Below are 22,691 nucleotides of genomic sequence, written 5' to 3' on the forward strand. Positions count from 1 at the left end.
AGTGTAATATTTACTTCAAAGATAGCTAGGGATGCACTGATACTTTTTTTTAATACTACATTCTTTAAAATCACAGATAATTAATTACACAACAAATTACTATTCTCCATGTGTCTTCATATTTCTTCTATATATTGTCTCCGTTATAAACAAGACACTGGAACAAAACTCAACATTATATAACTCATGATCATATTTCTTGCTGTGTTGAGCTGTAGGTGAGTAGTCCATTAGTGTTAAAAGATTTAAAGGTGGTTCGAACTCGCAAAATTCGAGCTGTGCAAAGCTTACTAATCGCAACTCTGCTGTCATTGTTTCCCAATTCAAGTAATTCCACACATGTGACATTTTCTTTCACATACAGGATGAGTTATAGGCTAATTGTCCATGGCAGGTTTTAAACAATTGGCCAATGTCTGATAGTGCAGATAATTGCTTTTAATGGCCAATTGGCCAATGCTTGTCCTTCCAATGAGGTCTGTGAATAAATTGGCGATATGGCAAGAGAAATGTTTATATATATATATATATATATATATATATATATATATATATATATATCTGTCATTAAGTACACAGAAATATTGATAAATCAGTTTCATAAAAATATAATGTTTGTACAACATCTGTGTGGAATGTTTTATGCTTACTAGAGTATCGAGTCATTAGCTTAGCAATGGCAAACTATTGGAATCTATAGTGAGTGGGTTAAGTATCCCATGCGTTTATTAAGAGGAGCTCTATTTGTGTGGCGTGTGGAGTTGTCGCTGCCGGTATAGGCAGTAAATGGTGAGGCAGATCACTTGAGTGTATTATCATGGTTTATTAATATAAGAAGAGGCATGGTTGTCCTGCTGTGGAAATATTTATTCAGAATCACTGACTGGAAGTAGTGATTAAGTTCTACTAAAATGGCACTGTTTTCTTTACTTCTGTGTAAGTCTGTCTTTATCCTCTGTCTGTCACTGTGTTGTTTTCTGTACTCTGTCCTGGTGGGGTAATATGTACATGTGTTTCTGTCATGCCCTCCTAGACTTTGATAAGTGTGTGTGAGTTCAGAGGTGGACGGGAATTGCACTCTGGGAAAAGGATCAAGTCTTTAAGCGCTGAATGAGTGCCTTTGTTTTTAGGCCACAAGGCTCCGCAGCACTGTGGTCTGAGTTATGCTTTAAGATTAGGAAAGAGAGTAACTGATATGCTCTTATTTGAAGTTTGGCTTGGCCTCTACAAGCGGTTATCTGTTTTCCTGTGTCATCTGGAGATAGAGAACAACTGCTTCTCTCCGGACATCTTAAGCTTTCTCTTCTACTTTACAAGGCTTGACTGATGCTCATCAGGTTTTGTCACATAGTTACAGCCTAATTTTCACTTGGGTGCTTAAATGTGTATCTGCTTTACCCAGGGCTCCCGGGACATATTTGAGAACTACTACAGGAAGCAGCGGCGGAAACAGGCCCGACTAGTGCTGCAGCCTCACTCTAACATGGTATGCCCTCACGTTGCCTGAGCATATGTCTGTCTGTTTGTCTGTCTCTGTGTCTCTGTACCCTCTGACCACCCCAAATCACCAATTTCACCTTAAATAAACTCTTAAGAGCTTTAAGGTAAGCCAAGAGCTTGACACAGTATGCGTCAACAATATGCGGTTATAGTTATTACTTCGATTTAACAACAACATACAAGTTTGTCCTTGAAAAAGTAGAGCTTTAAGAAAGGAATAAAAATAAATAAAAATAAAAAAGCTACATAAAAAAAACCCCTTGTGTTGTTAATTGAGCGTTCATGTGAAGAGTTGTTCATATATAGTTTTCTTTGGCTTTCAACAATTGGAAAAGAATATGAAATAATTTTTCCAATTAAAATATAGCTCCACAGTTCAACAATTTAAAAAATAATTTGACATGTTTTTAAATTCATTCCAATTTCTTGTTTTATCATTTCTGTACACATAACCTTAATATTTATTAATGCTCAGAGTATATGTTAAAGTGTTGAAGTAATGTTAATGTATGTTTAAACTTAAAATGTTTGCATTTGACATACCAGAATATGACCAGTAATATGACTAATAATATGAGAAGTGATAACATTCTTTTAAAGTAATGTTTCATTCTGAAGCAAATGAAAAATTGTTTTATGGGATATTTTTGGTGTAAATCTATCAGAAGTTGTTGATGGTTCCATAAAAATTTCAGAAAACACAAAAGACCTGTAATAGTAGATTGCTTATTTGACTGCTGTTCATAAAATCTCCTTCCCTTGTGTGGTCTCCAGCATGAAACGTTAGAAGGGTACAGGCGCTACTTCAATCAAATTGTCGGGTAAGTTCAGAATGCTTTTTGTTTTGAATGGCAAAATTAACTAAAAATCAATTATACATGCTTATATGTCCATTTTAATAGAGGAAAGAATTAAAACAGCTGAATTCTTTTCTGGCTCAGACCTTCTCATTACCCAAACTCTCCCCTTTTCCAGCCCCTCCTGTTTCTCCACCCAGTGCTGCTGAAAAACTCTCTAAACCTTACAATTTATGGTTTTGGGGATGTAGAGTGACAGATGAGTGTTATTCAGAGTGTCTGGATGGGAAAATTGGGAATGCTGGTGTCTGAAATAGAGGCGGTGAAAAAGTGGTACAAGAATGGATCAGGGCTCTTCAACAATGGGATATCTGAGATTTTTGTTGGGAATGCTGCTGGGCTGCTTGTTTGTGCTGGAAAAGCTCATTGTGCCCATTTGGGATATTATTGAACATGTTATATGTTTTCTTATGAAGCATTTTCTTGTATGTTTTTCAGTTTTTTTGTAGTGGAGGATCATGTCTTGCACACCACACAGGGCCTGGTAAACAGGGCTTATTTGGAGGAGTTGTGGGAGCTGGCACTGTCTAAGACCATTGCAGCCTTGCGCACCCATTCAGTATGTCTGCACTCTATACACACTACATGCACTGACAAAGACGAGTCATAAGCAGGGTACTGTCCATTTCTTAGTAATAGTTAAACACTGGAAAACCTGTGAAAATTGTTTGATCAATTGTTTGTCTCTTAAGACTTATTTGAGAATGAATTGGAAGTAATTATTTAATTTGACAGCCACGTTGAGATATATGCCACATAAAATAGTTTCTTTTTTCTTGCGTTTTTACCAGTAAATCTCCTTCCTCTGGTTTTGTTCTAATGTGTCACCGGCTCTCGTCTCTCTGTAGTCTTATTGCACTGACCCAGACCTGGTTCTGGATCTGAAGAACCTCGTAGTGCTCTTTGCAGACACACTACAGGTGAGTTGGGATAGTTCCAGGCCGTTAGGACCTCTATTGTGTTCTCATTCATATGAATGATAGCAAGAACTGTTTGTTCAGACCCCAGAGATGGTGTCTTTTTAGCTTTAGTCCAAGAAAGACAATGTGAGATCCTCTACTGAGATTTTTTTTACATTTACATTTATGCATTTGGCAGACGCTTTTATCCAAAGCGACTTACAGTGCACTTATTCCCCCGGAACAACCTGGAGTTAAGTGTCTTGCTCAAGGACACAATGGTGGTGGCCATGTGACCTTCTGATTAACAGCCCTGTGCTTTAGCCACTACGCCACCACCACCCCAATATCATCCTACTTCCAATCTCTCTCTTCCTCTCGGTAGGGTTATGGATTTCCAGTAAACCAGCTGTTTGACATGTTGCTGGAGATGAGGGATCAATATGGGGAGATCCTGTTGAAAAAGTGGAATCAGTCCTTCAGGTGCTTTTGTCTGACTGTTTTTTTTTCTATCTTATCATATTCTTTCTATCTGTTTTCATCATCACTATCCTCAGTTTTTCAGTTGAGTAAAAGGATATTCAAATAAGAATAATGACGAGTTGGTTGTCGCCTTATGGCCAGGCCCATACAGAATCTGTGTGCACAGAGCTCTGCAGAAAGTTCTGTAGATTTCTGTAGAATTGGAACACCCTTCATTCAAAAAGTTCTTCACATCCCCTGCCCCTTACGTGTTCATTTATTAAACATTTTTGATATTTTGATAATGCTTTCACCTTCCACTAAGTGTGTAATACTCTCAGCTCTTTTTACCATATTTTCATGTTTAAATACACTCTTCAGAATTCAATTCAGATTTTGTCATAATCATTAGAACAGAAAATGTGAAAGTCTGCAGATTCAGTCTGGGCCTGCTTATGACCCTTGAGAAATTTATACTGAAGGAATTACAGTAATAGGTTTATGCTGAAATGTAAGGAGTGTTCTACTCAAATCAGATTACATTTGTTCTATGGAACAAAACAATACTTGGTAACCAATGTAAATATATGAACTTTTGGTTGGAAATCTCCTTAGAGAGTTTTTCGAATGAATATCCATTTAATTTTTTTTATTGAGATCCATTTCCATATTTTAGTAAATTGATACTTAGTACCCTGGGATTCATTGTTTCAGAGGTTGTGGATGGCTGGATGAACAGCTGAAGGACAGGGAAACATAATCAGGCCAAACCATCTAAAATCACAGATCAAATTAACCCCAAAAGACTAAACCGGACAAACATTTTTATTTTATTTATTTTTTTATTGTGATGGGATTCCTTTTAAGGAGCATTTAATATAACTTTAAAATGGCAAAATGGCAGTTTGTTGTTGGGGAAAATTCTTTCACTCTCCTTGGAGGCAGATAGTTATGACTTGGACTGAATCATGAGAGCAGATATGATGGAAAGGTTGGAGTCTCTGTTGATCCCTGTTAGAGATACACAACTCATTCTGTGAAGGAAAGAGTCTTTTGAATTGAGTTCAATATTTCTTAGTTCAATATTTCTTTGATCTGGGAACTTTTTATATTTAAATATACTGCTGTTTCCCGATTTAATGACCTGTTCATCTGTGAAGTCAGTAAACAACAGTGCCATTTTATTCTGTTGATTAGGCAAATCTTGGATCAGGACAACTACAGCCCCATCCCTGTGGCTTCCCCAGATGAGTACCAGCAAATCACAGGCCAATTCCCCTTCCAGGATGCAGAACTCAACAAGGTCAGTATTAAGCACATAAGAAAGCTTTTATCTCAAAGAATTTCTCGCAGGTTCCCCCAGTTCGATCCTTCAGTCTGAACTGCAGTCCACGAAGGCACAATTATCTCTCGCTGTTCAAGAAGTTAATTACTAACATGCACATCCGCTGAGGCACATCAACTAAACAATTTAATTTCTCCCATTAACGTCAACAAGACCTGCTGTCCAATTCTGCTATTGTAATCAGAGGATGTTACCTATTTTGGTGTTGCTTACAGCTGTTTTTTTTTCTTTTCTTTGGACCATAGTTGGGGTACACTTTATATTTAATTTGAAGCAACTGAAAAACTGGTTGTGGGAGATAGAATTCGTTGAATAGATTGTACTTTTGTGGTCCTTGATGTAGATCTTTGTTAACAAAAATATATTCCTCAAAACATTTCAACAAGAAAATAAACTAAACAACAAGGGTTGTGAAAATTAGAAATGATGTTGAGTGAACTATAATTAAAGTACCCTCACAGCCTTATTTCTGATTCATATGAAATTAAACATCTACCCTGATTAAGGTCCATTAAGCTGTCCTTGTGGCTTTTTATTTTATGCAAAACTGTTTGAGCTAATGAATAGGGTTGGGTATTGATACAGATTTCCTGATTCAATTCTAATTCACAAGCTCTTGATTCGATTCATTTTATTCAATATTAATTCATACAACTTTTACTCTCAATGTGCTGCTTTATACCCTACCACTATACTACACATTACTGGTGAGTGAAATCTGAACATTCACCAGCCAAATATATACTGTGCATTTTAGTTGCATAGCACGAAAATTTGGTTGCAAATGCTAACGATTTACTCTTATTGTAGTACAGGGTTTCGCATAGATTAAAAGATCGATCTTGGTATTTAAGAATCAATATTGAGATTGTTCAAATGAATGTGCATTGGAAAATAAATATTTTTACATACCCCTTACTAATGAACAAAACAAGGGATGCATAATATATCTGCAGCCATATCAGTATCAGCCAATAAATGTGAATTTCAAAGTTATCGATTCTCGGTCCGATAAGAAAATGTGGCCGATATATTTCATGCACATGCTGCTTGCCACGTGGGTATTGATTGGTGCCTTCTGGCTTTGCTTTAGAGGATCGTACTGGATCTGAGTTAACACTCCATTATACAGTATTTATTTATGTTACATGCATTTTGTTTCTTTATTATTTTTGAATGTTTAAGAATATTGTTGTGTTTACGAGTTTGAGACTTGTTTGCATTCCTTAATTTGGTCTTTTCACAGGTTTGAATCAAGTGCAATGCACTGTATATTTAAAAGTAGCTCACTTATCAAATACATTTTAAATTGTACAGTCATTATGCTTTTTTAAATAAAAGGAAGTTGGCCATAGGAAATTAAATAAGGTAAAATTGTTAGCTGATTCAAAGTAGGCTACATTTGGTAAATGATTTAAAAGTTTTAGATTTTTTTTGCAGGTTCCTTGTTTTCTGCAATTGAAGTTGTTTTAAAAATAAAAACAGTAATCCTCTTTACATGATTGATTTCATAAGAAGTGCTCTAGGATGTGGCTTTAAAGTGAGCCTTTTGTTTTGGTAATCAGACTCACAAAATGTAGATTTATATCCAGATCTAGATTTATCAGCAAATATATCAGTTATTGGCCTCAAAATAAACCGAATTATCGGTATCGAGCAAACTTTCCATATCAGTGCATCCCTAAACCTAACACATTACCCCTTGATTACCTGTAACTTGGTGAATTTACTGTAATAAATCTTCCTTTTCACAGATGTCTTTTCCGAAGAAGCTGCCATTTTCTGAATTTGTGCCAAAAGTATACTCTCAACTCAAAGAATTCATCTATGCCTGTTTGAAATACTCAGAGGACTTGCACCTTAGGTAAGAGTGCACACTGACTTTAGACTGTTTTACACCTGCATGTATAATCCTGATGTCCTGATGTCCGAATGGCTATTTTTTAGCCATTCGGCTAAAAAATATCTATTTTTAAATAGCTTTTTACCTTTCATTTTTCAGTTATGGAATCCCTAATTTCACCCCATTGTCCTATTTCCCCCAGAGTAGCTGCTGAACTTCAGGGAGGAAGTTCCAACGGCACCAAACAATTTCTGTGTGTTTTCTTAATTAATTGCATGCTTGGTGCTAGTGGGTGTTATTTCAATGAATTTCTCTGTGTGTTGACTGATCTCTGGTCAGTTTATGAGTTCTAAGAATTACTGATGAGGTTGCCAGATGCTGTTAACTGTTTTGTGTAGTATAGCCTGAATTCCCAGTCTGCAGACTGTTGGACAGAATAAACGACCCTCTGAAATGTAGCTTTGGTATGATCTCCCTTTATGATATTTTTCAGAAGGCCAGTCTACTTTACACTTGTTGAAAACAAACACTTTTGTGTACTGTGTACAGTAAACAGAGCAGTTGACTTTCCCATAAATTGATGTGTTTTACAAGTTTAAGACTGGTTTAAACTTATTGAGGGTCAGTTATGCCATTTAGTCTGTATGGAATAGCTATTTTTGGAATTATTATTATTTCTGCAGTATACACAGGTTTCCCACAGTCACGGAAAACCTGAAAATATCAGGGAGTTTTAAAATTTGTTTTCTGAGATGAATTCTCAAGCTGAAGTAAACAGGCATTGTTATGAGGTCTTCATGACAACAATGTAGTTTACTATCGTTCAAAATATTTCTTGTTGCGTAATACATGTTTTTTCACATACTAGTTTTAAAAGTATGCTGTTTACAGTATATACTGTGCAGAAAGTGGGCTAATATTCTATTCTGAATATCTTCTCTTTGTACTAGTGAATGCTTATTAGCGGATACTTTTTCCAATGCAACTTAAGGTACAGTAATAGTAGGAACAATTCCCTGGAACAGCCTGAAGTTAAATGCCTTGTGCTCAATTGTAATAGAGTTGGAAATCGATTCAAATCAAAGATTGCTAAACTAAAATCAATCCTCTCATTCAAAGACCTTGAGAAAGTGATCCATGCTTTTGTATCCTCTCGTCTGGATTACTGTGATGCCCTATATGTAGAGGTATGTCAGTCCTCTTTATCCATGTTGCAGTTGGTCCAAAATGCTGCTGCGAGACTGTTGACAAATACTAAGAAGCGTGACCACAACACCAATTCTGGCCTCACTCCATTGGTTACCAATAAAGAAACGAATAGTTTAAGATTCTGTTTTATGTTTTAAAGCTGTCCATGTTCTGGCTCCTGAATATATTGAGGATCTGATTAACATTTACTGCTCTTCAAGATCACTTCGGTCAAATTCTCAGCTCATTCTCAATATTCCTCGCACTCGTCTTAAATGCAGATGTGACAGCACTTTTTCTGCTGCTGCTCCGAGACTGTGGAATGGTCTACCATTTTCAGTGAGGTCTTTGACCTCAGTCAAGATGTTTAAATCTTGTCTTAAGATTTAAACATCTCACTTGCACTCGTTAGCTTATCCAGTGCAATGTGTTTCATAATTATTTATAATATGTTATTTTTTTAGTATTGTATGTATATGTATTTTATAGTTGTATGTTTTGCCTTTTATTATCTTGATTGTACAGAACTTTGGTATACATACATTTTTTTTAAAGTGCGCTATATATACATTTGATTTATTTGATTGATTGAGTGTCATATATTACACTGTATGTATGCTGGCTAAGTATTAAGTAGGGGAAGTCTCTCTTTTTTTGGAACCTCTACCAAGACTTTGTCAACAAACTGCCTTCTCACATCCACCAATCATGTCCTGTGTGGTTTTCGGAACGTGGCCGATCCTCACACCTGAGTGTTAGTTAAAATTATAAAGTAAACATTTGACCCCTTTTGGCATTGCTCAGAGTAGCCTGTGCCTCGTAATGTTGGATCCAAGGACTCTGGAACCAGCCAATATCCTCAATATACACAGATAACTTAAGAGTACTGTCAAATAAAGGCCTGACTGGCTAGATTTGTAAGTATTTGACATATTTGCAAAAATAAATCCTTATTAGCACAAGTGTGATTGAGTAAGAGGGAAAGAGGCAGCCAGATGGCATTTCAACCAGAAGTCTCAGATGACAGGGTCAGGATGCTGGATTTGTATGTAGTGTATGTATAGAAGGGGGTGGGGGAAAAACCTGTTGCTATAGGAAACAAAAACCTATGATTGACACACCAAAGGAGCAAAGGAACAGCTCTGCATACTACCCAGACTAGTCTACCGGAGGCAATTAGTCTTTGTGGTCTCCCTTCACTAATATTGAGATGAGATGTGGTCGGAGTGGGAGGAAAGGGGCTCAAGTCCATGTGCAGGTGCTTGGAGACCAGATGTCAGGAATGTCTTCCACAGAATGTCCAATGAACTTTAAACCGCCTTCATTGGAGCTTCTTTACAAAAACGAATTTATGGTCAAAATCAGCCAGCTAACCTTCAGTTACCTTTGAGATAAGATTAGCTTTTCTTGTTTATGATGGTTTAACAGGTATTATCAGTTTTGCCCCTAGATGGTTTAATGCTCTGTACTGAGCCATGTCTATGTTTCTTGCTTATTCTCCTTCTTTGTTTATATGTTTACACACACACACACACACACACACACACACACACACACACACACACACACACACACACACACACACACACACACACACACACACGTTGGTGCAGCTATCATAATGAGGACTCTCCATAGACATAATGATTTTAACACAAACTATAGATTCTATCCCCGAACCGTTCTCCTAAACCTAACCCTCACAAAAAACTTAAAAAAAACAAACATACTAAACGATGTTTGTTAAGCGATTTGAATTATGGAGACACTAGAAATTTCCTCCATAAACCACATTTATAGCGCAATACCCTTGTAATTACCAGTTTGTAACCTAAACAAAATTCCTCGTAAACCACCCAAACCTGCCCCCCCCACACACACACAGAGAAAATGCCAGTAAACCATCTGTTTAATCAAACTAAATTTTTTGTCTCTTTTGTAGCCCCCTCCCTCATTAAGATGAGGAATAGCCAGGGGCCTTTGGATTCTTCCAGACACTGCAAGTTTCCAAATAGCGTTTCACAAAAGACCAATGCCAGCATTGTTGTATTGCAATTGCTTAGTAGATCCCCCAGTCTTCACTCTCTCTTGGACACATTGTCGTAGTGTTCCTTCACAAGATTAAAGCTATGTAGCAGTCCTTCGCATAATTTGTAAATTGATGAGATTAACCTAACTTTGCCTCAATATAATTGGAAAATTCATTGAGTTCACAAAAAGAAATCATAATGAAGCTCAAAATATCACACTGATAAAAAAAAGAAACTACCATGAGTTTGAAATTTGACAGTTGGTGCCAATATAATGGTTTTTAAGCAAGTAGTCATGTAGATTGACCTATTTGACCTGGACCGATTGAATAGCACAGTTATTTGTCCTCGACTCCCTCTGCTCCATTCGGCTTTTCTCTCGCCAAGTCAGCAGAGAAAGCTCACAGAAATTTTCCCCCCACTGAGGAGAGTAACGTTTTTCAAATTCTTCTTCTGCTTTTCTCAACACAATAAGAGACTATTTAGTAATTTGGAAGGAATGTGTTTGTTGCCTAGATTGAGGGGGAAAGCTATTGCACCCCTGGGCCTTGGCACACATTGACTGTCATGTTTGAGACTTATTGTCCCTTTCTTTCTTTTTACACTCTTTTTAATTATTTGTGAACCGATATGTGGGCTGGGGGCTGGGCAGAAGAAGATGCATTTGCAGTCGTTCTAACGAGCATGGAATGAATGGCCAAAATTAGCTCTCTTATACTCCACATCCCCATAGTTTTTTTTAATAAGAGAGAAAATAAGCAAATACCCCCCTTTAACCTTATGTTGACTTTAATAATGTATTTATGTGTGTTTGTTCTCTGTTTTTTGGAACATGAAAACCACAGGGTGTTATTAGGCCCTGATGAGTTGTATATAATCCCACCCATAGTGTGCTCGTGTCCATCTTGCTGTGTTTCTGTTTTTTGGTTTAACTTTGCCTCTCAGGGGAGGTGGGGTAAAAAACCTGAGATTAGAGCACAGTGACGAGGAGTAAGGCGTGGCCGGGGCGTAAGGATGGATGCCTTGTGCTGAGTTACCCCAATCAGCTGGGAGGGGGATAAAGAGGAGCCGGAGACGCCAGTTCGAGAGAGAGAGATGCACGTAGCCGCTAAACGTGTGCGTTCCGTGTGTTGGGCTGAAAAGCCAATGGAGTGAGAGAGCACACAGAGCTGTTTTATGTTGTCTAATTAAAAGTCTTTGTGATTGTTCACCCGGTTCTCGCTTCCTCCTTTACAATAAGCAAGAGACCTTTTTGTAACAAGCACTTAGGACACTCTGTGCTTCAAATAGTTGCTATTTGCAAAAATATCTTGTTTGCGATTCTGCTGTCCATATGTTGCAAGCTAACCTCTCTGAGTTCAAACAAGACCAGTAGCACAAAATGCATGTACCAAAAATCAGGCCTAGAATTCAAAATGTGAATCTTTATTGTGAATCTTTATATATCATCACACATCAAGGACAGATGGATGTTACCAAGGACATTAATATGATGTTGGCATAGAATGACACCATAAACTTGAAGCTGAAGTGTGCCATTTCTTATTAACTAGCATCACCAAACAGAATTGTAGAAATAACCACTGTTGTCAAACAGATTTCTGAAAACTCCCCCATATTCCATTGGTTATACAAATAGATAGTATCGCCCCAAACTCACGCCACTGGTCAGGACAGTGTTGCTTTTGAAGGGTCACTCAAACAAACAGAGCCACAGTGTTGCACTTTTAGGTGAAATCATCCTAGATATGGCTTACTTATAGGTCACTCTGCATATTAAGCAGGGAATTGATAAAGAGTTGTAATATCAAAATAACTGCTTGCATCATCTTTAACAGAGGGACAGTTGCTTTGGAGCAATCTGGGGTTAACTGCCATGCTCTAGAGCACAGTAGTGGCACATGGTTTACTTCTTGCAGGGGAAGTTACCTTTCAGATACCAGCCAATAAAAAATAATGAACAGTGCATGTGTAATTTATACGTCATGGAAATGCTGTCGCCACCTTTAACATTGAGGTGACTTGTTCCCCCAAATATTTGATTAGTGATAAAAAAAATATAGGTTTTTCAGCCCATAGGTTCCTTCACCCCCTTTCCTGTTCATAAAATTGCATCATGGACATAAATGTATATATTATGGAATTTCTAAAAGATAAATTCTCATGTTCAGCTCCACAGAAATTGATGATATGATCCGGAAGTCCACAAATCTGCTGCTAACTCGAACCCTCAGCCACTGCCTACAGTACGCCATCAAGAAGAAGAATGTAGGACTGACTGAAGTGAGAATCTCTGTTTATTTGTAATTTTGTTTTGTATGTGTTTTATGGATTTCATAGATGCCTTTTCTCATAGATGCTTCAGTGTTAATCCAGTCTCTGTCAGAGCTCTCTGAAATTTGTATGCTAGATGCATTTAATTTTTTTCCTTGAATAGTCTGATCTCAGCATTATTAGTGTATATTAGTGTGTTAATATACACCATTCTTTGTCTCTAAGTGCCTTTCCTTCTCTCACCTGGGAAACAGACTCTCCACACCTTTTTAATAGACCCCATCCCTGCTTTCCTGGCTGAATGCGTTCCTCACTCAAGTGTGTTTACTCTATTTTTTGCTCTGCTGGTGTTGAGATGGGTGCTTGAAGCTTAGAGCCAGGACTGTTTATAACCACCCAGCTCCAGATGTTTGGAGTTCAGATGGGTGCCGCTGATGAGAGAGAGAAAAAATAAGAGGAAAAATGAGAAAATAAGAGAGAAAAAAGGTTCAGTGTAGATTTGTAAAGAAGAAAAGGCTTTATTCTGGTTTCAGTTAAGCTTAATCTCACTGCTACAGTAACTTTACACACATACATCAGATCAAATATCAGGCTCTTTCACCCTGCCCCGGATCTGGCAGAGGTGCGGAAGTGACCCGGGCTCTGCACCGGGCTTCCCTCTCTGCACGGTGCATCGTAGCTGGAGAGAGGGAGGGAAGACGGGCTCCAAGTTATAAGTCTGGGCTCAATTACCACCATTGTGCCTCAGTGGCTTGCTGCTGACAGCCCTGCCCTGCCTGTGGACCTTGAACTTTGCACCACAGACCAACTAACTGAACGTTGAGCAGCTCCAGGTCTGCTTTCCACAGACAGACCCTCTCTGTCCCTTTAAACTTCCCTTTTACTTCCTCTCCGTACCCTTTCCCCTTAAGAATTTCTCCCACTTGGTGCCTTTGCCTGCTTATTTTACTCATACCTCCAGAAGATTTTGCCCAATGCTCTCCTTTTCTTTGTGAATGGCAAGAGTTGTTACGAACAATAGCTACATTGCTACTGAAAGGCAGGCCCTATTAGATATATACCTGTATCTGCATGAAACTTATATGAAAGTGATATAGCTAACATGGATGTTGCTGGATCACCATCCTTTGTGAAACAACATTCTTGCCAACCAATCAAAGCCCTAAATTGAATCCTAAGGGGCCAACACGTTGTTGTGCTTAAAAAGATGCCTAGTGCAACAACAGGAACAGAACACATGTATCTTGAATCAAATTTTAAAGTTGAAGTTCTTTGTGTATTTACACAGCATCCAAAAAACTTAGCATTTCTGAGCGAGACACTAAAAAAATCAGCTAAGTATCCGTTTAGCATTAAATCCGTTAAGCATGTCTTTAAATTTAAAAAAAAAATTTTTTTAAACAGTGCAGACAGATAAAAAACGCATATGCCCTTAACACTACCTTAAAATTCTGAGGGCAATGTTTAGTAGACAGGAATGGTTTTGAGACCCTAAACCTAATCCTATCTCCAAAAGATGAGGTAAGTAAATAGTTTGATAGGAATGTATCATTCAGAACTGATTTGAAATTGCATTTGGTTCCCAAAGTTGGTTCAAATCATCATAAACACCACTCATCTGGAGCATTCCTGTCACTACCTGGAGGAGTTCATCTCCAACATAACCAATGTGCCTCCTGACACCATTAATGCCACCAAACTCTACGGAACCTCCACCTTCAAGGTACGAAACTGCAGCTAGTGGCATCATTCCCACCACTGGATTGTTTTCATTATTATCAGTATGCACAGTGTCATTATCAGCACACTAAACTACATATTGTTTATCATCGTGTGACCTCTTTTCTATTGTACATGATGCTAGAAGCTTGATGCATTGCATTTAGTTGGTACAATACATTTTTCTATCTTAACTGTGAAGTGCTGCCACAAAGTGAAAAAATCACAACGAATCAAAACATATTTGATGTTAAGTATATAATTTGCAGAGTGAGATGTTGGACCGTTATCAAATCATACCTCTTTGCCATTCTTGGCTTCTCTCTCTGTCCATATAGGATGCAAGGCATGCCGCTGAAGAGGAGATCTACACTAACCTGAATCTAAAAATTGATCAGTTTCTGCAGCTGGCTGATTATGATTGGATGGCGGCACAGGGAGGTGGGCAGGCCAGCGATTACCTTATTGACCTCATCGCTTTCCTTTGCAGCACATTTGCAGTTTTCACACATCTGCCTGTAAGTGTTTCATGAATAAACATTTTGCAAATCATTATTTCATGTACACAACATGGTCTGACTGAACCTGTGGTCTCCCCAATTCGTTATTTATCTTTTTATGAAAGACTATCATTGTTAGTCATTCACTGTGATGTTCCAAATGGCTTGTGTCCATCGACTCCATTGCTTTAAAGGAGATTATGCTTACAGCACACTTGAAATTTGAGGAAAAAGCTAAGTGGGGTCATTGCAGTAAGAGGATTTGTGCGCTCTGGGCTTCCAAGCCTCTACGGCTCAGCTGACATGGAGTTAAAGAGATCCAGTGGCATGACCTTAGGTTGCAGATCTGGTAATGGTTTATGGCCCTGGCACAGCCTGGCCCTGACCCCCTGACCTGTGGGATTTCTGATAAGAAAAGCATTTCAGAATTGTCCCTCCCATGGGCCTCAGCCAAACACATTCTAGTGTCTACATGACTGGCTGTAATTGTCTGTGATCCTCGGCTGGTGGCAGTAATGCTGCTTCCTGAGCCGCACCTCACTTCTGTAATCTCTTAAATTCCTCCATACACTTTCACTTAGTTTACACTCAAGAGAAGTACGGCCCTGTTCAGCCCATTGGAAAACAGCTCTCATATTGTTGGCTAGACTTCACAAAAGGAGGCAATATTTGTATGACGTCAGGTCAGGTCACGGTCAGGATAAATGTCTCACTTTCACCGTCCACACACACACACACACACACACACACACACACACACACACATACACACACTCACACTCACACACAAATCCAAACCACACGTGCACTGTCAAACAATCTAATGTTCTTATAGATATTGAACTTACATTATGCTGCTTGCATATTCCAGCTCTGCATGTGAACATAATTCATACGGTTTCTCTCAGCCCAATTCTTACAACCTCACTGCGTCCCCTAGTTTACACTTCTGATTGTTTTCAGGAGAGGTCAAGAACTGTCCACTCTGCTTGAGTTGAGTTTGTTTATATGTATTGAAGTTAGGGAGCCTGTCGTCTTGTCACATTACATTATGAGTTCACAGCCAAAAACTCTGATAATGACTCTAAAGCCACAGTCCCATCAATCATGCTTGCTCGCTGGCCTTTCCCAACCCAAACCATATGTGACACTCAGAGTGAATTTCAGTGTCAATCGTAAACGTTTTGGTCAAATTGACATGGGAGAGCATGCAAAGAATGTAGTTGTTTTAATCCTGAGGGGAGAGGGAGGGGGGGGGGTCATAAACTAGACCTTTTTACCTAAAAGTTATCTCTGTCTGTCCTCTATAGGGAAATGCTATACAGCACGCCATGCTACCGGTGAGTATGGTTGTAGTGTGGTCTAACTGCAGGTGTTACCTTGGCCAATTCTTGTGACAGTAATAGAGTATTGCCACATGCTGCCTGCTGTAAATATGACCCACTCATAGCTGGCTGGACGCAACCACTCTTAATGGAATAGTTCACCCAAAATAGAAAATTCTGTTTCACCCATATGCTGTTCCATACAACTTTCTGTTCTTCTGTGGAACACGGAAATAGCTGATTGTCTCAGGTGTTTCCCACACAATGTAGGTGAATGGGGATGGGCGCAACCATGCATCATTCTTGTAATTCATACAACTCATGTCTATATTGTTCATCTTCTGAAGCACAAGTCATATGGACTACTTTTGTGGCACTTTAATTATGTTTTTTGTTGTTGTCCTATTTGGAGATTGACAGCGTCCGTCCCCATTCACTTTTATTTTATGGAATGTTGCAGTGTATCCATTCTGTCATTTTGTGTTCATGGAAGAAAGAAAGTCATATCTGTTTGGTACGTCATGAAAGTGAAGAAGTGATTTTCATTTTTGGCAATTTGCTGCTTTAATGCTCGTTATGGGTAACAAATAAGGCAACAGAAGCTATAACAGTTGTTATCAGGTAGGTCCCTTGCATTTGCTTACAGACATTTATCTAAGAATTCACCCTATACTTGATAATTATTTTGTTTGCTCTGCACCACTAATGTTAGTTTTGTTATAGGCTTAGCCACAAGGAAAACAAGCCTCTTAACATACATTAATAGACGTTTGCATGAAACCCCCTTAAACGTGGTAGAGTGACTGTGTAACGACAACTTAAACATCACGTGGTGGCGATTTACTGTGGCAAGTATGTTAAGGAGTGTATTAAACACAAGGGTCACTCATATTGCTTAAGAACATCGGGAGGGACACATAAAAAGTTACATTGATTTGTTGAAGAATGTTCTCTGAAGTCTTGGGCAGCAAAGTGGAAAAAATATATTGCCACACATGAGAACTATGTGGAACTAAACAGGCACCAGTCTGGATTTGAGGTTTCACAAAATCTAACAGGACTGGCACAAGCAAACTCCCACTCAAAAGCACACTTTTGAAATCTTATGTCACCTCTTTCCTAAGATGTTAAATGAAAAGTCAAGTTTCTTTTGATTGATTGTTAAATTAAGGTCTAATTTCAAAGCATTGGCAGGCCGCTTAGAAGTATTTAAAGTTATTAGAGCATTTTTGCACCATAACACACTGTTCCTATGTACCATGGTGGTCTGTTTATTGACTGACTTCGCCAGACATTTTGAGAGTGCTTTGCCATTCAGTCCGATCCATAAATACTTTGTCTGCAAGCTCACTGCTAGATCTCTGCATCACACTAGATCTTCATTAGTGAGATTATGCTGGTTAGGTGCTCTGAATACATTACAGCAGATTTCTTATTCAGTTATTCATTTTCAGATTTTTCTTATTCAATTTGGGGGTGACTTCATTTCAAATTCTTGATAGCTACTGATTAAATGTATGCATTGAGTTGTACTTGGGGCTGACTGGATTATAGCGACCACGTTTCAGAGACTCGGACTTGACTCGCGCTTGATATGCATTTTAATAGACTCCAGACTCAATCTAAAATAAGAGAAAATGACTCAAGTGTTTTGACCTTAATTATTAATATCTTAAAGGAACAATTTGTGTTTTATTTGTATGGTTTTCTTACATCTGTGTCACATTTCCTTGTGTATCATGATCGATCGGACCCTTATCATAGAATTTGATTATGTATTTTCATGTAAAGCCTGAATTGTGATAAGAGTCCCGTGAAACATGGTGGCACCCACCAGGCCATATGTGCTCATATTTGGTTGTGCCCTCAAAAGCAGAAACTTCAGGAAGAACACATTCTCAGAGGTTAGTCACATTAATTAACAGACAAAGCTAGCTAATACTGTACTGTTGCAAACATTATGCAGTGTAGCTACATGGCTCATTATTATCGCCAATTTAAACCTAGCGCTTCATTTCATCAAAGTTTTCGTTGTATATATGCTCTCTATCTCTCTCTCTCTCTCTGTGTGTGTGTGTGTGTGTGTGTGAGAGAGAGAGAGAGAGAGAGAGAGAGAGAGAGAGAGAGAGATTTGTCCCATATTTTAGCGTCTTGAAATCAGCATGTGTACAGATGATTGTACAGCTGGCAAGTTTTTGTCAAAATTCTACCTAATGATATCGCATTGCATATGTCATATTGCATTGTGTGTGCACGTTCTGAGCCTTGTTGAACTGACCATGAGAAAAGCTGCAGCAACTTTATTACAAAAATCAGTACAGGATAAGTTAATTAAGTCTTTGAAATCATTAAATAAAATAAAAATGTTCAAGTTCAGGTAGAATCCTGTTAGTATCCCAGATTTTTCAAAGATCATACATTTGTAATTAAAAACAGAAGATGTAACGTTTATTGACTTGAGACTAGACTCAGACTTGTGATGCAAGACTCGAGACTTGACTCGGACTCCAGTATTTAAGACTCCAGATTTGACTTGGACTTCAGATGAAAGACAAACATCTCTGCCACATAGACATGCACTTAAGAAAAGGTTTATTCCAGGGTTTTTGCAGAAACTGGCGTTTCGAAACATCATGTAAACTAACACTGATTGCTGTTTGTTAAACAGTTATGAGATCAAAAATAGTAGATTTTTTTTTTATATAACTAGATATAAAGATAGGATGTTCCAAGTTTCTTGGAGAATTTGCCACAGTTCATCTATCTATTTAGGCTGTCTCAATTGCTTCTGTCTCTTCATATAATGTCAGACTGACTCGATGTTTAGTGGGGGTCACTGTGGGGCCATGCCATCTGTTACAGGGCTCCCTGTTCTATTCTAATATATTTGCAGAAGGAATATTTGGGAGTATAAAATTTATATTTCCTATTGACACACTACAGCTGAAGATATAAATAAACATTTTAAGACAAATATTTTTGTTAAACATCTTATATACACCGATCAGCCACAGCATTAAAACCACCTGCCTAATATTGTGCAGGTCCCCCTTGTGCTGCCAAAACAGCGCCAACCTGCATCTCAGTATAGCATTCTGAGATTATATTCTTCTCACCACAATTGTACAGAGTGGTTATCTGAGTTACCGTAGACTTTGTCAGTTCAAACCAGTCTGGCCATTCTTTGTTGATCTCTCTCATCAACAAGGCGTTTCCGTCTGCAGCACTGCTGCTCACTGTTTTTGTTTTTGGCATCATTCAGAGTAAATTGTAGAGAAAATCCCAGGAGATCAGCAGTTACAGAAATACTCAAACCAAACGTTTTTTGAAGGTACGTGTTTTTCATCAGACAGCGACGATATATACATTTAAAATTATTTTTGAGCTGTTTCCATCGCTTTGTGTTTGTCCAAGGGAGAGATGGATTACATCGGTGCTCATTTGCTCTTCCTTGATTTTTTTTTTTTTTAGGTGAATTCACACAAAATATTTTCAAATATTTAAAATTAACAGCAAACTTTTTAGCTCACATCAAATTATACACAAAATATACCATATATAAATGTTTTGGGCACTTCTTTCAGGAGCGGGTTTGGCTATTAGCAGTAATTTAATAATGATCAAATATAATTATTAATTATTAAAATCAATAGAACATTGATTAGAATTAATACTAGCTTATTGATCCTTCAAATCAACAACCATCAAAGATAATTATCAAAATCAATAGAATATTAAGAAGGATTATTATTGCCGGGGCACCACCCTGGAATCAGGGACTAATAACCAGAAAGTATAGCAGTCTCACTATAGGATTGTTCACATGGGAAAGTCGACATCTGGAGAACATTGACATTCAAAAGGAAAGCAATGAAGGCTTGAATCTGAGCACTGATATCCCCTGCCAGCCCTTGACACAGATTCAGCACAGTTCTTCTGTCTATTGCTTCTTTATGTAATCTCAGACTGACACGGTGTTCAGAGGGGGGCTTTGTGGGGGCCATGACATCTGTTGCAGGGCTCCCTGTTCTTCTATTCTAATCATTTCTATTTGCAAAATTAAATAGAACAATCACAACATGGTCACCCTAACTAATGTTAATGTTTAATTAACCAAGAGAGTAAGAAATCATGATTGCAGTTAAAATAGGATTAATTGTGCATCCCTAGTACCCATGACTGCCGTTACTGTTCATATTTCTGGTTTAAAGTTTTTTTCGTCTGGCTCTTATTAAAAGCAGTGCAACAGCGAGGTGTCAAAATGTGTGTTTGGTTTATGATTTGGTTCATGGCCACTATCGCTGTTGAGACCCAGAGGTTAAAGTAAGGCCTTCCATATCAGTATCATCAAGGACCTTGTCATTGGAACAATATTTGTCATTATTTACTTAAAGCCTGATTTGTGCTGTATTGGAGCTCCAAACTCATTGGCCGTCTCGTTTATCTCAGTGTGTTTCTGAAACGCTGGAACGATGCAGCATGGTGTCGGGAAGTTCAACATGGATTATCACCCTTCCTCCGACCAGACTGTAATAAACGCAGACAGAGATTGGCTCTCTTTGAGCGATTGCTTTCTGCTTCTCGTTAGGATGTCGTGAGTGTGCATTCGTTGTTTTTGCAAACAGAGTTCGGTGTGTGTTTCACAAATATGCGGGAGTGTTTGAAATATGAACATGTTGAGAGAGCCTTCGCACTCTGTGCTGAATTTTCTCAGGGGTCTCCCGCATGTGGTGTGAGTTGGGGTTGTTTGTAGAAGTGTTATGAAGTTTCAAACATACTATAAAGAAATCTCTCTCTTGGCCCAGTGCTCAGAACCCCTTGTTCTTGCATTCCTCGTTACTCTTAATCTCTCTGTCTTGGTTTATTGTTATTAATATTTCTTTTTCTGTCTCTCTGTCTTTCTCTCTTTGTCTCAATGTGTATCTTGTGTTCTGTTTATTTTGACAGCCAATTGCTATTGAGTAGATTTTAATGAGGCCTTTGATGAGCCTTTGTGTAATTAAGGGGACTGGAGATGAGGAGTGCAAGCAGCCTCACTCATTTCACCCTTTCCTACATCTTAAAAAAAAATTCCCTCCCTTCTCTGAGCCCCTTGGCTAATTGTTAACATCCCCCTGCCCTGAACTGTAAAACAAATGTGCTACTGTGAGAGGGGTGTGCCACACTGAGCAGAACTGTGTTTAAATCAGACCCAAAAGCACACACACACAATTCTTTAAACGATGACTCCCGTTGACAGGCTAATCTGTTCAGATGTTACTGTACATTGCTGGTTGAAGCTGGTAAATTAATGTATCCGAGGTGCATCACTAGTTGATTTGTATGTGATGCCCAAAAAGGATGTCTAAGTAGACAGCTCGGTAAGTTTTGAATGGTGTGGATATTGCAACTTTCTAACAATATGATACACGTTGCCATTTAAGTCACAATTAAATGCATTGCAGTATCATAATTGGATTGCAGTGAAAATGCGATCATATTTAAACTCTTGCTTGGTTCACTTTTGTCCAGTACAATGCCTCAAAGAAGCAGCTCTGACCACACTGACAAATGTTGGATCAAAAAATATGAATGCAAGAATCTTAAGTGCTGATGCAATATCATGAGAACAGTCTTCATATATATTGATAAATGATTGTACTGGTACAGCCTTAGTTTTGAGACACTGCGTCTGTGTTGCCCTGATTGAAAAAACTATCAAGCACACCTGATACGGTCTCCATTACAAATTCACCAAGCCTTTCTATCCACCCCGTCCTAGATCATATGAATGTTGGTTACAACTCTATCTGCCGCAAAATCAAAGTTCACCACACCAAGTTTACAAACCCTTTGGTCCAATCAGACCAAATGATTCAAACTTGTGAGTGATTAGAAAGGCCCCAGTAGGAGACAGGTATCCGTGTGTGTTTTCATTCTGCCATGAGGAAAAGAAACAACAAACAGCCCTTATTACTTTGGCCTCTGTGATTTATTATGGCTATTAAACATACAGAGACGGAAGGCCGGAAAACAAGCGTGTTTATTTTTTAATCACTGCAGTGTAATGCATGTACTCTAATCATCTGTAATCGCCTAGTTAGGCCTGATAGTCCTTCAGCCAGATTAGTGGCTGACTGAGAATGAACGCAATGTGTGTTTGTATGTGTATCTAAGAGAAAAAGAGAGCTGGAGGAACAATGTGGCATATTAGCAAAATCGCTGCCTGTTCTGTACACCTATGATGTTGAATTGTCTCAGCCCTGGATCTCTAAACATATGAATCTGTTTTCTTCTCCTCTGTGACTCTTTTGTTTTCCACTTATTTATATCCATCCATGTGCTCTGTAGATTAATACAAAGGCCACAAACAGTAGTTCAGGGGCTTGTGGGGTTGGATTTAGAGCAAATACACTGGGGACCCGACCCCAATCAGGACACACTCCTACTGCTCCGTACTTCTCTTTTTGAAAAAATAAAATAAAAATTGTATTCGGTGCTGTAAGCAATTTTAGTCATTCTGGAACTTTCACCAGACTTAGACACTCACACGCAGACATACACTCACCTAAAGGATTATTAGGAACACCATACTAATACTGTGTTTGACCACCTTTCGCCTTCAGAACTGCCTTAATTATATGTGGCATTGATTCAACAATGTGCTGAAAGCATTCTTTAGAAACGTTGGCCCATATTGATAGGATAGCATCTTGCAGTTGATGGAGATTTGTGGGATGCACATCCAGGGCACGAAGCTCCCGTTCCAC

The 22,691-nt window shown here is 38.4% G+C and overlaps 1 protein-coding gene across 2 annotated transcripts in view; it reads left to right on the forward strand.

The window, feature by feature from the left end:
• exoc6b (exocyst complex component 6B) overlaps positions 1-22,691 on the forward strand; it is a 146,778-nt gene that overhangs the window by 88,573 nt on the left and 35,514 nt on the right. The window contains exons 9-19 of one of the 2 annotated variants that reach the window (XM_052127243.1): positions 1,403-1,486; positions 2,275-2,321; positions 2,796-2,916; positions 3,206-3,277; positions 3,642-3,739; positions 4,916-5,021; positions 6,818-6,927; positions 12,296-12,407; positions 13,987-14,121; positions 14,456-14,635; positions 15,928-15,957. In XM_052127243.1, coding sequence (XP_051983203.1) covers positions 1,403-1,486; positions 2,275-2,321; positions 2,796-2,916; positions 3,206-3,277; positions 3,642-3,739; positions 4,916-5,021; positions 6,818-6,927; positions 12,296-12,407; positions 13,987-14,121; positions 14,456-14,635; positions 15,928-15,957 — 1,095 coding nt within the window. The remainder of the gene's footprint in view (positions 1-1,402; positions 1,487-2,274; positions 2,322-2,795; positions 2,917-3,205; positions 3,278-3,641; positions 3,740-4,915; positions 5,022-6,817; positions 6,928-12,295; positions 12,408-13,986; positions 14,122-14,455; positions 14,636-15,927; positions 15,958-22,691) is intronic. The other variant, XM_052127251.1, reaches the window with a different exon arrangement.

This window comes from Xyrauchen texanus, chromosome 1 (assembly GCF_025860055.1).
Source record: "Xyrauchen texanus isolate HMW12.3.18 chromosome 1, RBS_HiC_50CHRs, whole genome shotgun sequence".
In the NCBI taxonomy this organism is placed as follows: Eukaryota; Metazoa; Chordata; class Actinopteri; order Cypriniformes; family Catostomidae; genus Xyrauchen; species Xyrauchen texanus.